This window comes from Dermochelys coriacea, chromosome 10 (assembly GCF_009764565.3).
Source record: "Dermochelys coriacea isolate rDerCor1 chromosome 10, rDerCor1.pri.v4, whole genome shotgun sequence".
NCBI classification, from domain to species: Eukaryota; Metazoa; Chordata; order Testudines; family Dermochelyidae; genus Dermochelys; species Dermochelys coriacea.
In genome coordinates this window covers 52169042-52186460 of record NC_050077.1, presented here as the reverse complement: position 1 = coordinate 52186460, position 17419 = coordinate 52169042, and the positions used below count along the sequence as shown (strand labels likewise).

General features: G+C 44.6%; 1 protein-coding gene across 4 annotated transcripts in view; it reads left to right on the top strand.

Moving 5' to 3' along the window:
• The window catches only part of LOC122455393 (kunitz-type serine protease inhibitor bitisilin-3-like), an 83999-nt gene extending 69038 nt beyond the window's left edge, over window positions 1-14961 (top strand). For all 4 annotated transcript variants that reach the window (XM_043493280.1, XM_043493278.1, XM_043493279.1 and 1 more), the window contains 4 exons: window positions 1674-1841; window positions 9877-9924; window positions 13134-13212; window positions 14045-14961. In XM_043493280.1, coding sequence (XP_043349215.1) covers window positions 1674-1841; window positions 9877-9924; window positions 13134-13212; window positions 14045-14111 — 362 coding nt within the window. In that variant the 3' untranslated portion in view covers window positions 14112-14961. The remainder of the gene's footprint in view (window positions 1-1673; window positions 1842-9876; window positions 9925-13133; window positions 13213-14044) is intronic.
• The last annotated feature ends 2458 nt before the right edge of the window (window positions 14962-17419 follow it).

Below are 17419 nucleotides of genomic sequence, written 5' to 3'. Positions count from 1 at the left end.
CCAGGATTCTGAAACTTACTCCCTCATTGCTCCAAAATGGCCTGAATTTGGTGACCCTCTGGGTGCTCTGCATTTGTTTGATGGGGTTTCTGGAGAGGGCTCTGAGTGTGTACTTCCTACAACAATACAGGGGGGAGGGTAGAGAGGGAGCTCCTGTAGGTGACTGGCTGGCTGAGTTGCTGAATGATTACTAAAAAAGAAAAGGAGTACTTGTGGCACCTTAGAGACTAACAAATTTATTTGAGCATAAGCTTTCGTGAGCTACAGCTTATTTCATCGGATGGTTTTCCACCAAATACATCCGATGAAGTGAGCTGTAGCTCACGAAAGCTTATGCTCAAATAAATTTGTTAGTCTCTATGGTGCCACAAGTACTCCTTTTCTTTTTGCGAATACAGACTAACACGGCTGCTACTCTGAAACCTGAATGATTACTGTGAAGCTGATGGGATTTCATTGTATTAGTGATGTATTAGGTGGCCAAAAGCCTTGGATCGGTAGCTTTAAAATTAGCATTTAAATTTACAAAAATAAGAACATGATCACACAAGCAGTTTTTTACTGAAAGCTTTTCCTCTTCTTGAATAGAGGTTGTGACTTGTAACATTATAATTAAAAAGAGATGTTATAAAGAATTTGTTGGTGATACCACCAAGAAATCATGTGCAATACTCTTTAAGTGACTTAGGCTTAGATTCTTAAGCAGGGATAGACATTCTGAACTCGATGTAAAAAGAAAAGGAGTACTTGTGGCACCTTAGAGACTAACAAATTTATTTGAGCATAAGCTTTTGTGAGCTCAACATTCTCAGCCTTTCTTTCCTAAAATATATAACACTGCTGGCTTGATCTGAAGGAAAATAGCTTCCCCCACCATCCTATACAGTGTAATATATTATAATTTCACCTAGAAGTCTCAGCTGAGATCAGGGACCTGCTTTATATAAACACATGAGACAGTTCATACCCGAGAGAACTTAAAACAAGAATACTCCCCAGTGAAGTGATTTGCCCACGGTCACACCTGATCAGTGGCAGAGTCAGGAAACAGAACCCAGATGTCTTGGGCCCTAGGTTATTGTCCTAGTTACTACTCCACACTGCTGTGTATATGTAAGAGGTCTGGGCCAGTAAATGAGACTTTCAAGTCCCACACCACATGTCATAGAGGAATTGATTCCTACTAACAAACAGGACTAAGTTATGCCCTTGGTTACCTATGCAACCTCATTGAACTAATTGGTGTAACTGAGTAGACTTTGGCCCATTATACACCTGCCATTAAGCTAATCAAATCTGTTGTATATCTATCCTCTTAGTATATTTATGATAGGTAACCGTGGCTTTCTTATTGATAACAAACCAGTCCGCCAGAGCCTAGACTTGATGATCTTCCAGAGAAACACTGCAGAGCCCCTCTATGCAGACATTTGTGGATGAGATTGACTGAGGAATGCATTGTAGATAAGGGGCTTTATTACTGTATATGCTGGTCAGTAGTTAGTAGAAACTGATCATATCACTTTGAATTCTGCGGTTTTGTGTGTGAAATCCTGTATTTTAAATTACTGTATGGTGCTAAGCAGATCAGAACAAAAGAAAACAGATTAGGCTGATTCAAAGAGTTGCTTCATCTCCAATGTTCTGATTTTAACCTTTTGTTCTTCATACAGACCGTGTTTGCCTCTTGGAGAAGGATCTTGGACATTGTAAAGGAACCTACTTGTTGTGGTATTTTGATCATGCGCTGAAGAAGTGTAGGACTTTCATTTATGGAGGTTGTGCAGGAAATGGAAATAGATTTGTTAATGAGACAACATGTTGCCAGAAGTGTGCTCAGGGTATGTACAGTGCACTCTGTTACTTTCACATAGAGATGTGGGCATCGAAAGGTCCATTACCCACTGTCCTGATTAGATGTGACTTGCTGTAGGCAGAGCTGGTAGCACTGCCAATAGCTAAGGTTGCCTAATATGTTCCATTATAAAACCCCATTTTCAGGTACTGATAACTTGGACAAACTTTAAGTGTTTAGTTGAAATTGTCCAAGCCAGGTGTCGATTCAGTGCAGCATGGGATGGTGACCTGAGGCAAAGAATTAATTTCATCATGTTTTTTTATTATACTAATCTCTATCATATCTGAGTTCTTCACAAATATTAATAAACTTACCTTAACACACACAGACCCTGTGAGGTAGAAAGGTATTCTCCCTATTGTACAGATGGGAAACTGAGGCACAGAGAGATGAAGGCCAAAATTGTCAAGTATCTTCTAATTTTGGATGCTGTTTGAGATGCCTAGAGCCTGATTTTTTCAGAATATTTATCACTATATGTTCAGAGAACAGCTTCTATTGACTTCAGCTGCAATTGTGGGTGCTTGGCACTTCTGCAAATCAGACCCAGATGTCTCAAGTTGAGCATCTATAAATAAAGAACACACTTAGTGGTCATCTATAAAAACGTGGTTTACGTGACTTGCCCAATATCACATAGAAATCTGTGCCAGAGGCAGGAGTAGAATCCACTTCTCCAGGGCAGCATTCAACTGCCTTAACCAGGAGACTCTCCTTTTTTTTGCTGCAGTCCCCTTCCTTCCAACTTCTACAGCAATGAGGCCAATAGTCTTACAGACAACAGCACAATTCCATACACAGTCTTGATTCACTGAGTATCATTCATCCTGTGCACTGAATGAAGCAGGACTCCTGTGGAATATGGCATGAGATCATTTAATTAAAACTGTATTATAATGCGTGTACACGGGGGCCTGAATTAACTTTTTTTGAGTGCCTGACTTTACAACCGTAAGGCCTGGTCTACAGTACGTGGTTACTTTGGAATTAGCCAAGTTACCGTGAAATAAAACTGGTTCTGTCTACAAGACCAAACCAGTTTTTTTTATTTAAAGGGCTCTTTACTCCGATTTCTGTACTCCACCTCGGCAAGTGGAGTAGCGCTAAAATCGAGATCGCAGTTCCGGGTTACAGGTACTGTGGACGCAATTCGACAATATTGGCCTCCGGGAGCTATCCCAAAATGCTCCCTTGTGACGGCTCTAGACAACTCTCTGAACTCCGATGCACTAGCCAGGTAGGCAGTAAAAGCCCCAGGAACTTTTGAATTTCCTGTTTGGTCACCACCATCACAGGCGACCATGAAGAGTCTACCATCTCAAGAGACCACGCAGTCCTGGATTCCCAGATGAGCTCCAGCGTGGTCCAAACGGGAAGTACTGGATCTCATTGCATGTTGGGGAGACAAATCTGTTATGGCAGAACTACGTTCCAAAAAAAGGAATGCAAATACGTATGCTAAAGTCTCCAGAGCTATGACGGAAAGAGGCTACTCCAGGGACACAGAACAGTGTTGTACAAAAATCAAGGAGCTCAGGCAAGCGTACCAAAAAGCCAGGAAGGCGAATGGACGCTTTGGGTCACAGCCCCATATGTGCTACTTCTATCGTGAGCTGCATGCAATTATGGGGGTTGACGACACCACTACCACACCACTGTCCGTGGACAAATGCAAGGAGGGAGTAGCATGGAGCAAGGAGGATGAGTTTTTGGAGGACGAAGAGAAGGAGGAGGAGGATGAGGACAGTGCACAGGCGACAAGTGGGGAATCTGTTTTCCCCCCTAGCCAGGAACTATTCTTAACGCTGGAGCCAATAGCCTCCCCCTACACCCAAAGCATGCTCCCGGACCATGACCCTGGAGAAGGCACGTCTGGTGAGTGAGAGCTTGATCGGAGCCACGCGGTGGGGGGTGGGGAGGAAACCCAGCCACGCTGGGCTGTTTGCATTTAGTTTAAAGGGCTCATCCCTGCTCAGAGCCTCATCGGAGCCACACTGGACTGTTCGCATTTAGTTTAAAGGGCTCATCGCTGCTCAGAGCCTCATAGGTGGGTGAGTGTGTGTGTTTGGGGAGGAGGGTGTTGTGTGAAGCAATCATCCCAGAGAGCCCGCAGGCTGCCTGCAAGTTGAATTCTGTTGGCTGGCCGCATGTGATGGCTTACTCACACCAAAGTGGCAGGCACTTCAGTATAAGAGGCAAAATGAGACCTTGTACAGAAAGAACATATGCTATGTACTATGAATTGCCTGTTTCACTGAGAAACAGTGTCCCCTTTGTTCTCTAAAATACTTGTTCTCTAAAATATCTTTAAAAATACTACCCTCCTTTTTTTCCTCCTGCAGCAGGTGCAAATGTTTCAATGCGGCCCCTATCTACTCCGTCCCAGAGGCTGGTCCAGATTTGAAGGCGGAAAAAACGAACTCGGGACGACATGTTTGCTGAGCTCATGCAGTCCTCCCGCTCTGATAGGGCCCAGCTGAATGCATGGAGGCAAACAATTGCGGAGTCACTTAAAGCATTACATGAATACGAAGAGAGGAGGGACGTGCGCGATGAGAGCAGGCAGGATGGTATTGTCAAGCTCACGGGGGAGCAAACTGACATGCTCCGCTGTATGGTGGATCTAATGTGGGAAAGGCAGCAAGACCACAGACTGCTGCTGCAGCCCTTGAATAACCGCCCTCCCTCTTCCCCAAGTTCCATAGCCTCCTCACCCAGATGCCCAAGAACACAAGGAGGGGGAGGGGGAGGCTACGGGGAGCTGCACAGTCAACCCCAAAGGATTGCACAAGCAGCAGAAAGCTGGCATATCCTAAATTTTGATTTGGTTTCTGGACTTGTTCTTCCCTCCTCCTCCACCCCCCTAACTCAATACCCCCCCCCTCCCCAGTCTAGCTTCTGATTTCTCTCAATGTTTCGTGCAACAAATAATAAAGAACATTTTTTAAACAATTGTGAATTTATTTCCTTTCATATATATATAGGGGGTAGGTAACTTTAAGAGAAACAAACACAACTCTCACACCATACCCTGGCCAGTCATGAAACTGGCTTTCAAAGCTTCTCTGATGTGCAGCGCGCTCTGCTGCGCTCTTCTAATTGCCCTGTTGTCTGGCTGTGAGAAAATGGCCACCAGGCGAGTTGCCTCAACCTCCCACCCGCCATAAACATCTCCCCCTTACTCTCACAGATATTGTTGAGCACACAACAAGCAGCAATTACAGTTGGAATATTGGTTGTGCTCAGATCTAAGTGAGTCAATAAACTGTGCTGGCGCGCTTTCAAACGTCCAAACGCACATTCTGCACTTGCTCAGCCTAGCTGAACTGCTCCTTACTATTGTCCAGGCTGCCTGTGTACGGCTTCATGAGCCATGGCATTAAGGGGTAGGCTGGGTCTCCAAGGATAACTATAGGCATTTCAACATCCCCAACAGTAATTTTCTGGTCTGGGAAGTAAGTTCCTTCCTGCAGCTGTTCAAACAGACCAGAGTTCCTAAAGTTGCAAAAAGAAAAGGAGTACTTGTGGCACCTTAGAGACTAACACATTTATTTGAGCATAAGCTTTCGTGAGCTACAGCTCACTTCATCGGATGCATTCAGTGGAAAATACAGTGGGGAGATTTATATACACAGAGAACATGAAACAATGGGTGTTACCATACACACTGTAACCAGAGTGATCACTTAAGGTGAGCTATTACCAGCTGGAGAGCGGGGAGGGGAGGAACCTTTTGTAGTGATAATCAAGGTGGGCCATTTCCAGCAGTTGACAAGAACATCTGAGGAACAGTGGGGTGTGGGGAGGGATAAACATGGGGAAATAGTTTTACTTTGTGTAATGACCCATCAACTCCCAGTCTCTATTCAAGCCTAAGTTAATTGTATCCAGTTTGCAAATTAATTCCAATTCAGCAGTCTCTCCCTGGAGTCTGTTTTTCAAGTTTTTTTGTTGAAGAATAGCCACTCTGAGGTCTGTAATCGAGTGACCAGAGAGATTGAAGTATTCTCCGACTGGTTTTTGAATGTTATAATTCTTGACATTTGATTTGTGTCCATTTATTCTTTTACGTAGAGACTGTCCAGTTTGACCAATGTACATGGCAGAGGGGCATTGCTGGCACATGATGGCATATATCACATTGGTAAATGTGCAGGTGAACGAGCCTCTGATATTGTGGCTGATGTGATTAGGCCCTATGATGGTGTCCCCTGAATAGATATGTGGACAGAGTTGGCAACGGGCTTTGTTACAAGCATAGGTTCCTGGGTTAGTGGTTCTGTTGTGTGGTGTGTGGTTGCTGGTGAGTATTTGCTTCAGGTTGGGGGGGCTGTCTGTAAGCAAGGACTGGCCTGTCTCCCAAGATCTGTGAGAGCGATGGGTCGTCCTTCAGGATAGGTTGTAGATCCTTGATGATGCGTTGGAGAGGTTTTAGTTGGGAGCTGAAGGTGATGGCTAGTGGCGTTCTGTTATTTTCTTTGTTGGGCCTGTCCTGTAGTAGGTGACTTCTGGGTACTCTTCTGGCTCTGTCAATCTGTTTCTTCACTTCAGCAGGTGGGTATTGTAGTTGTAAGAATGCATGATAGAGATCTTGTAGGTGTTTGTCTCTGTCTGAGGGGCTGGAGTAAATGCGGTTGTATTGTAGAGCTTGGCTGTAGACAATGGATCGTTTTGTGTAGTCTGGATGAAAGCTGGAGGCATGTAGGTAGGAATAGCGGTCAGTAGGTTTCCGGTATAGGGTGGTGTTTATGTGACCATCGCTTATTAGCACCGTAGTGTCCAGGAAGTGGATCTCTTGTGTGGACTGGTCCAGGCTGAGGTTGATGGTGGGATGAAAATTGTTGAAATCATGGTGGAATTCCTCAAGGGCTTCTTTTCCATGAGTCCAGATGATGAAGATGTCATCAATGTAGTGCAAGTAGAGTAGTGGCATTAGGGGACTAGAGCTGAGGAAGTGTTGTTCTAAGTCAGCCATAAAAATGTTGGCATACTGTGGGGCCATGCGGATCCCCATAGCAGTGCCGCTGATTTGAAGGTATATATTGTTCCCAAATGTGAAATAGTTATGGGTGAGGACAAAGTTACAAAGTTCAGCCACCAGGTTAGCCGTGACATTATTGGGGATACTGTTCCTGATGGCTTGTAGTCCATCTTTGTGTGGAATGTTGGTGTAGAGGGCTTCTACATCCATAGTGGTCAGGCTGGTGTTTTCAGGAAGATCACCGATGGATTGTCATGCACCTTTCTCGGCCATCCCACATTCATGTCAGTGAAACGTCCCTTGTGATCCACCAGTGCTTGCAGCACCATGGAAAAGTACCCCTTGTGGTTTATGTACTGGCTGCCCCAGTATAACGGGGCCAAGATAGGGATATGCGTTCTGTCTATCGCCCTGCCACAGTTAGGGAACCCCAGCGCATTAAAGCCATCCACAATGGTCTGCACATTTCCCAAAGTCACTACCCTTGACAGCAGCTGGTCAGTGATTGCACTGGCTACTTGCAGCACAGCAGCCCCCACAGTAGATTTCCCCACTCCAAACTGATTCCTGACTGACCGGTAGCTGTCGGGCGTTGCAAGCTTCCACAGGGCTATGGCCACTCGCTTCTCAACTGTGAGGGCTGCTCTCATTTTGGTGTCTTTGCGCTTCAGGGCAGGGGACAGAAGTCACAGAGTTCCATGAAAGTGGCCCTATGCATACGAAAGTTTCTCAGCCACTGGGAATCATCCCATACCTGCAACACTATGTGGTCCCACCAGTCTGTGCTTGTTTCCCGGGCCCAGAATTGGCGTTCTGTTGCATGAACCTGGCCCAACAGCACCATGATCTCCCAATCGCCACATGCCGTGCTGTCTGTGTCCATGTCCTCATCAGTATAGTAATTGCGCTGTCGTCGCTTCCTCGCCTGGTTTTGCAGGTACTGCACATACTGCTGGATAATGCGTGAGGTATTTACAATGGTCAAAACTGCAGCGGAGATCTGATCGGGCTCCATGGCTATGGCACCTGAACGGATAATCCTGGAAAAAGGGCGCGAAACGTAGGAGACCAGAGTGGCAGCGGAAGCTGTACTTTGTTTGTTGTAGCCAAACAAAGGCTGAAAATGGTTCTCTTCTGTGGCTTTCACGGAGGTGGGAGCCCAGGACAGACAACATGGAGAAGCTCGGAAGCGTGATAATAGCAGGAGAGCAGAGTTGGTGGCGGAAGCTATGCTGTTCGATTCACGGTAGCCGAACAACAGCTGAATATGGTTGTCTTCAGTGGCTTTCACGGAGGTGGGAGCCCAGGACAGACAACTTGGAGAAGCTTGGAAGCATGGCAATAGAGGGAGAGCAGAGTTGGCGGCGGAAGCTGTGCTGCTCGGTTCACGATGGCTAAGAAGAGCTGAGTTGGAGAGGTGGATTCATAGTAGCAGGAGAGCAGTGGTGCACCATCTGCTGAAAGCAGTATGGCGTCTCCACGCCAAAAAGGCGCGAAACGATTGTCTGCCATAGCTTTCTGACAACACACACCCAGAAACACCCATGAGAATGTTTTTGCCCCATCATGCACTGGGAGCTTAACCCAGAATTCCAATGGGCGGCAGGGACGGCAGGAACTGTGGGATAGCTACCCACAGTGCACCACTCCGACATTCAATGCTAGTCTTGGTACTGTGGACGCAATCCACCGAATTCCGTGCTTTAATGGGGACACAGAAGACCAAAAGTATAAAATAGTTTCTGAAAATTCGAATAGAATAATTTCGAAATAATTTTGTACTATAGACATACCCTAAGGTCTTTCTACTCTTTGTTCTGTATGTAAGTATCAGAGAGCCAACACTTTGACTGACCTCAGGTGGCCATTCTTGGAACTGCCTAAGCAATAAATAATACTAGTGACAAAAGGTGACTTGTCAGTGTGGCTGCTGCTTATCCCTCATATCCTTTTATTGTCAAAGTTGCCTGTGCTTTTCACAGTCTTAGTGTCTCTCTCTCTCTCTCTCTCTCTTATTGCTGAAAAACACAACTGACATAAACAATCATGAAGCTGACCTTTGTGTATTTTACTTCTTTTAGTATAAATACTCTGAGTATGCAGAGTGCTACCAAGTTATGGCCAAATTCTGGCCTCAAATATTCATGGATGGTTCCTGTTGAAGTCCATGGTAGCTGTCTGCACATATTCTATAGCAAAACATTATGCATAAGTCTTTAACTATGATATGAGTTGTGTTCTGCTATGCTCAGCAGATGGTTTTTACGCTATAGCACTGATTCTTAGGGCCACATTCTAAAGAGACATGCAGCCTGTGCATAGCTCCCATAGGATTTCTTTAGCCATAATTTTAATTAGACTGTTGCTTTCAAATTGTTACCTTACAGTCTGAATAAGGATGGTAGGATCCAGCTCTCAATCAGATGATATATATATACATAGAAGTTTCATGTATATTATTTGTATAAAATATACAGGATTATTTTAATCTGAATTCCTCGTCATCAGCATTCCAGAGATCCTGTACAGCTAACCTTCCTAGTCCGATTCTCCCCAGCAATTCACATTTTATTCCTCCATTGGCAAGTCACTTGTAACACTTCCTTCTTCCAAACACTCGAAGTGGATATTTTTCAATAGAAAAAGAGATTGCATTACAAGCATACCCATTGTGTGACATTAAAATTGCCCTTTTGCAATTTCATGTATCTGATAACTTGTGTGTGTGTGCAACACTGCTCTCTGCTAGATGGAATCAAACTTGCTCAAGCATTTGTAACTTATCTTGACCACTAGAGGCTGCTCTACAAGCGATCAGTCTGGCTGCATTCGAGCTAATGAAGAAACTTCTTTAGCTTTTCTGTTTTATTCATAAACACCACAATTCAGGAAAGCACATAAGCAAATGAGTAAAGTTAAGCATGTGTTTAAAGTGCTTTACTGAATTGGGTTTGAAATGAAACAGGAAGCTAAAAATAACACTGAATTCATTATCATAATGCCAAAGACCAATGTGTGTAAATGTCTGTGCTTTTAGCTCCTGCATGTGAACGAACAGGAAAGGAAGATGAAGGGCCTGATGTAGGTAAGATGACACCTTTTTTAGTTAATAGTAATTCACCAATCAATGCTATCTGAAGCAGTTATTACTTGGATTATTTTATTCTAAAAGTAATGAATTGCAATGGTAGCCAATCATTCCAGTAAGTGCTAATGGTCACCTATTACTTTCCCTCTATGCCAGTGGAGCAACTTAATTGAAATTACATTATATTGAAGGGACAGATGCAGGTTAAAATTTATAAATATTAATCATAAATATCATCCCACTAAATTAACAAAGGCCATTTAAAAACAATTGACCCATTTGCCTGATTGGTTTGGCTCAGATCCAGGAAGGGACCTAGGCATTGGAATGCTGAGAATCACGGCACGTAGAAAATCAGAGAAACAACACTGCAATCCACAAAGCCTGAGTTAGGCGTCTCGGTGAATGGAAAGAGCTAGGCACCTCAGAGTGTGATCCACAAAGCCAGCATGCTAGAGTGGGAGCCGCCTAAGGTACCCAATGGGAGATGCTGACCAGAAGGGTGTGTGTTAAGCTCTGTTCTTCTCAGAGATAGGTGCCAAGACCAGACTGCAGGCTAGCTCTGGTGGTGGTCAACGAACTGGGGGAAGTTAGACAGTCAGCCTCTTAAGTGGCTTGCAGAGCCCAAAACAAAATGGCCTGTGGGCAGGGGGTAGGGAAGGAGGAGCTCCCTTATAATCTTTAGCCTAGTTAGGGTACTCACCCAGGGTGTGGGAGACCATCAGTTTAAGTCCCCCTCTGCCTGAGTGGGAAACTGGATTTGAATGGGGATCTGCCACTTTCAGGAGCATGTCGTGACCACTGGGCTTTGGGATATTCTAATGCAGATCTTTTGTTTAGTCTGTTTTGATCCTTCCAACTTTCTGCTCATACTGTTTGATGCTGAACTGTTGTACGCGCTCATGGGAATATGCACAACCAAGAGAATCATGCTGGGATCCAGAGCTGAGGTCTTGGGAAGCTGATATAGGGGCACCATTCTCAAGAGAGTTGAGGGGTTGCAGAGAAACCCAAAGAGAAGCACTATTTCAGAGGTGCAGGATATTTAATCTGATATGCTTAGGGGTAAACCCTCTGCTCAGCCCCCAGAAGGGAGGAATCCTCTCACCCAGGCTGCTGTGTCCCCCACAGACAACCTGCTCCCTGGCTGATCCTCACCCTTGCTGACTGGTCCACTACCAGGCAGGGCCCCTTTGCTCTGCAGGGTGATCGTATTCCACAAACATCCCTCTGATATCCCACCTCATTGCTTCCAGTGCTATGGGCATCTTCACAGCTGTGGAGTCAGGGGAAGGATTTGCCTCTTGTTAGATAATACTCGATGCTCTGATGTTCCCATCTTAAAGTCAAACCTTGGCGGGGGAAAATGCAGACCCACATTCTCCCTCTGAGTGGAGGGATTTGCAATCTCATGGAGTGGGGAGAGGGAAGTCTGCAAATCTCATGGAATCTGAGGATCTGTGGGAAAAGTGGAGCATCCCTCCTACATGCCCCCTATACATTTCAGGGGATGTTCTTTCTTTCTGGCCTACTCTCTAAGGTCTGGTCTACACCAGGGCTACATGGCTTCCATAAGATCTTTGCTGCCATGGGCCATTCTCTCCCTTTTCCCCTCCACAAGCTGCATGCTAGACCCATCTCCAGCAGTTGTAACTCTTTTTCTCATCTGCCACCCTATTAAATGTATTACTCAATCAGAAATACACCAGGTCCTGAGGAGAACATGCTGCAGGCCATGGCTGCTCCCCGGCTACGCTTTGTCATAAATATAAAGGGAAGGGTAACCACCTTTCTGTATACAGTGCTATAAAATCCCTCCTGGCCAGAGGCAACATCTTGTTACCTGTAAAGGGTTAAGAAGCTCAGCTAACCTATCTGGCACCTGACCCAAAGGACCAATAAGGAGACAAGATACTTTCAAATCTTGGGGGGGAGGCTTTTGTTTTGTGCTCTTTGTTTACGTGTTTGTTCTCTCTTGGGACTGAGAGAGGCCAGACAAAAATCCATTTTCTCCAACCCATCCTAATCCAAGTCTCCAATATTGCAACCAGTATAGGTAAGCCAGGCAAGGCGGATTAGTTTATTTTTTGTTTTATGTGAATTCTCCCTGTGTCAAGAGGGAGGTTTATTCCTGTTTCCTGTAACTTTAAGGTTTTGCCCAGAGGGGGATCCTCTGTGTTTTGAATCTGAATACCCTGTAAAGTATTTTCCATCCTGATTTTACAGAGATGATTTTTACCTTTCTTTTTTTTTAATAAAATCCTTCTTTTAAGAACCTGACTGATTTTTCCATTGTTCCAAGATCCAGGGGTTTGGGTCTTTGATGATTTTGTAACAAATTGGTTAGGATATTATTCTCAAGCCTCCCCAGGAAAGGGGGTGTTTAGGGCTTGGGGGGGATATTCTGGGGGAAGACGTTTCCAAGTGGTCTCTTTCCCTGTTCTTTGTTTAAAATGCTTGGTGGTGGCAGCATACTGTTCAAGGACAAGGCAAAGTTTGTACCTTGGGGAAGTTTTTAACCTAAGCTGGTAAGAATAAGCTCAGGGGGTCTTTCATGCGGGTCCCCATATCTGTACCCTAGAGTTCAGAGTGGGGAAGGAACCTGGACACACTCCCTCTCACTGAGCCCCAGCTCCATGTTCTGTCCTGGCTGATGGGTTCTCAGAGGGAGGGAAGCATGCTGTGGTGGTGGTGTTCCCCTTTACCAGGGCAATGGAGGGGACCAATCCCATCCTTAGGTTCGAGAACATGAATATCTTCCTTGTTGCTGTTGCCTGTTAATACCATGGCTGCCCATTCTAGCACAAGTCAAAATTTCTGGACCTACAGCTCAGCACTGACTGCCTTTCCATGGGGTATATTGATAGGTGACAGTTCTTGTACTGTTCAGCTACTGCAAGATAGGGCACCTGATGTGCAATAGGGTACCAAAGAAAGTGTATCCATATACTGGAGGAATCAGATATAGAAGGGCCACTTCTGTCATCAGCAGAAGTAACACAAGACGAAGTCATTTGTGGAGCAGTGGCACTGGCACCAGCTGTGCCCTGAAGCTACTGGTGCACAGGCAGCAGTGGAAACCAACACAATCTGATTGCTTTCTCAGATATTCAGTCTTCTGTTCTGTCTCTGTCATTGGTGAAATGAAATGTAAAGACACAAGACATCTATTCTCTCCAGTTAACCATACACTGATTTTCCTGCAGGCTTGGTGCTTGGAATCACTGTGGGATGTACTACAGCAGTTATCTTGGTATCTGAACTCGCCATATTCCTTCAGAAAATGTAAGACTATGCATTCCATTCAATACAGGTGTTTGGGACTGTGGCTATTGTATGAGATATTGTAAATCCAGTGATTTTTCTCCAAGGGGATAAAAGCTAACCAAAAACTCACCTTCACTTTGGAGGTGGGTGGTGGCTCAAGCTCAGTCTCTGTTTCCACACTCAGGGAGACTTGCACATGTATTATAAAATGAATTTCAGTGGAAGTTAGCAGGCTAAATACCATTGAGGATCTGCCTTTAATTCATTAGGCTACACAGTCTATGGGAATGGGTAGACCTGAGGTGGTATTTCTTGCTCCTATATGTTTCTACTTGTGAAGCAAACCTATTGAAACAAGGAAAATTTGAACTAATAAATTGCTAGAGTTCAAGCAAAGCTTCTTTGATTCGTACAAAGATCCACATTCATGCTTGCTTTTTAAAATAAATCAGACTTAATTTACTTTGTTTTGGTGTTTCGAAATAAAATATAGAAGAAGCTGGAAAAACGAGTTTTGCAGCAGCTTTATATCTTTAGCCCACATTCATCCCCAGTGTATTTATTTTAGCTGTAAACATCTCCATTAACTTACTCCTGACCCCTGAGTGTGCTACTGGCATAACATTCTCAGCCTCCCATACTTGTTATAGGAGGTAGAGCAGGCCAAAGTTAATGACGACCCCTTTTGATTTCAAGGGGAGCTGGATAGGCCCAGTAAAGGTTTCTGTTGGCTTGTGTAAAACAATGTGACAAATAGGGGACAGTGTTAAACATATGCATTTTTTTGGAAAAGAGAATGCACCTGCAATGGAACTGTTGTGCTAATTTAATCTCTCTCTCAATTGTCCAGAGTGAAGAAATATTCAACCAGAGAAAAGAAGCAAAATAACCCCCTGGCTAATATAGAAATGTACTAACCAGAAAGAAAAACCTTCTTATTTCCTTGGATTAATGCAGTGAATTCCTTGATTTGTATCATATGGCTTTGTTATATGAAATATTGTTTATACTTTCTAAAGAACCTATAAAATGCATACTGGGATTTGTAAATCCTATTCATCCGGTCCAGTGTATGGGGGAGTTCTCATCCCATTTGAGGGACATATATAAGAAACCCCATAGCTTAGTGTCAGAATGCACTAGTGGTAACTTAACTCAAAATACTATATCTCTGAACTAAATCCTGCTTTTAGCTACACAGCTGGAAATGAAGAATAACTCCACTAAGCTTAGTCTAAATTGTTTATGATGTTGTGGGTAACTGGACCATATGTGCATTTAGTGAGTCTGTTCCCGCCCCCCTTCATGCACGTGCAGAATTTCCATTAATGTTAATTAGAGTTACTTGTGTGGGACAGCAAGACTATGTTCTCCCAAGACTTCTTGTGGTTCAGTAGTGCACTGTATTAGATGCTTTCCAAACTCTTCACCAGAGAGTCTTTACTGAGATGTTAGTTCCAACATCATCTGCATTATTAAATGGTGCTGTAACACTTAAGTCACCTGCTGTACCTGTGCCAATTGTCCATGTGCAGTGCAGAATGCAGCCAAAAAATGAGAGAGAGCCAAGGAATGCAAGGCTCAGAAGTACTGGAATGAAACAGGCAATCTTCTGATCTTTACTGCCCCCATTATTACAATGCTCAGCGTTGCATGTTACTGTAGAACAATGGTTCCCAAACTTGTTCCACCGCTTGTGCAGGGAAAGCCCTTGGCGGGCCGGGCTGGTTTGTTTACCTGCCGCGTCCGCAGGTTCGGCCGATCATGGTTACCAGTGGCCGTGGTTCACTGCTCCAGGCCAACGGGAGCTGCTGGAAGCGGCGGCCAGTATGTCCCTCGGCCCGCGCCACTTCCAGCAGCTCCCAATGGCCTGGAGCAGCGAACTGTGGCCACTGGGAGCCGCGATCGGCCAAACCCGCGGACGCGGCAGGTAATCAAACCGGCCAGGCCTCCCAGGGGCTTTCACAAGCAGCCGATCAAGTTTGGGAGCCACTGCTGTAGAAAGTCTACTGGGTTTTTTTCTGTAGTACACTTGTATTGATATAATATAAGCTGTCAGATTGTTGAACCATTAAAACATGGCCTTCTATGTTTTCTGCCTGCCTGCACTATTTTTTATCACTTAATTGTGACCTTTATGTTACAGAAGCCGGAAGTTTATTTAAAGAAGCCAAATTCTAAGTCAAGTAACTGTTTTTCTTCAAAGTTTAAGGTAAATATATTTGCAGCAAGAGAACAGTCCCCAGAAGGTACAGACGAAGCATCACCTTCTTATCTCTAATGTAAATTAACACACTGCACTTTTTCTAAAATAGAAAACTATTCACAAGACATACTCGTGTGAATAGTTCTTAGAGTAAGCAAGCACCATGGGTTGTACCATCATAAATAAGAGATGGCTTGAATAACTTCTGTCTTACCACATACAAATTTAATTTAGTCTGCTTCACGTTTCCTTTTAAATGTCCAGAGCTATAGTAAATACATGGGGGCTGAGTGCACGTGGACCTTAGAGACCAAGATGATACCACCTAATATTGGACAGGGGACTACTACTTCAGGTTAATTTGGTAGTTAAGGTTACCCAATACTGTCCCTTATAAGACCCTGTTTTTAGTGGCTTACAACTTTGCCAAACTCTAACCATTTGGGCTGAACATTTTCAGGCTGAATTTTTTGGAAAGCTTCAATAAAAAGAGTTCAGCCATTTCAGAGAATGAGATCAAGGAAAAAAATACTATTTTGATTAAAAAAAAAAATCTTATTCTTATTTACTACTTTCTTTTCATACTCTGATGTGCCTCATCCCTTCCCTTAAAGCTTCCCTGGTCCCATCAGCAGTCGCACCCGCCACCATTGTATTGTATCCAGCTGAAATCGGTTAGGACTGGATACCATACAACAACCTATTTCACCATGAGGTCTCCTCAGCTTGGTATCGGCTGAACTCCATCTCCTAGGCTCCTGCATATCGGTCATTTGACAGCTACATCCCTCTGCATGCAAGGAGACAGTGACAGCTCCCTACCATATAATCAAGTGAAGGTCAAGCCAAGGCATCTACTTCCTTTCTCCCATTGATCTAAAAAAGTTACCCATGTTGTTAATATATAGAACTAATTACGCCTGCAAAACAAGAGCTGTGTTCTATATTCAAGACTGTCAATACTACAATTTAACTATGTTGGAAGAAACAGAGAGCTAGACAAATTTCTGAGTCCAGTTGTATGACGGGTTGCTTGTGATGGTAGGGGAAAAAGCTCAACAGTCCTTGGACTTGCTTCTGGTTTGTCTCGTGTTTCTAAAGCTCATGCTTCATCATTTCAGATGGCCACTGCAGAGGTGGGTGGGGTGAGCCAGGGCTCAGGTGGTACAGAGCATGCTCTCTTTCAGGTGCTTGGCTGGCTGGTTCTTGCTCACATGATTAGGGTCTAACTGATTGTCATATGTTGTTACAAGGAGGAGGGAGAAATTTTTTTTTCTAAACCTCTGAGGATAGGACAATGGGGTTAAATTGCAGCAAGGGAATTTTAGATTGGACATTAGGGAAAAACTTCCAGTCAGGGTGGTTAAGCACTGAAATAAATTGCCTAGGGAGGTTGTGGAATCTCCATCATTGGAGACTTTTAAGAGCAGGTTAGACAAACACCTGTCAGGAATGGTCTAGATCAATGGTGGGCAACATGCGGCCCATCAGGGTAATCTGATTGTGGGCTGCAAGACATTTTGCTGATGTTGACCCTCCGCAGGCCTGGCCCCCCCACAGCTCCCAGTGGCTGTGGTTTGCTGTTCCCGGCCAATGGGCACTGTGGAAAACGGCGGCCAGCGTGTTCCTGTGGCCTGCCACTCTCATTGGCCGGGAATGGCAAACCGCAGCCACAGGGAGCTGCGGGGAGCCAGGCCTGCGGATGGTCAGCGTCAGCAAAATGTCTTGCGGCCCGCAATCAGACTAACCTGATGGGCCGCATGCAGGTTGCCCACCACTGGTCCAGATAATACTTAGTCCTGCCATGAGTGCAGGGGACTGGACTAGATGACCTCTTAAGGTCCCTTCTAGTCCTATGAGTCTATGTTGGGTTGGGAAGGAATTTCCCCCCAGCTCAGATTGGCAGAGTCCTTGGGGATTTTTCATCTTCCTCTGCAGCATGGGTATGCAGTACACTTGCTGGGAATATCTAAGTCTCTCTCTTTTAATCGATTCCCTGCCATTGTACTGTCCTTGGGC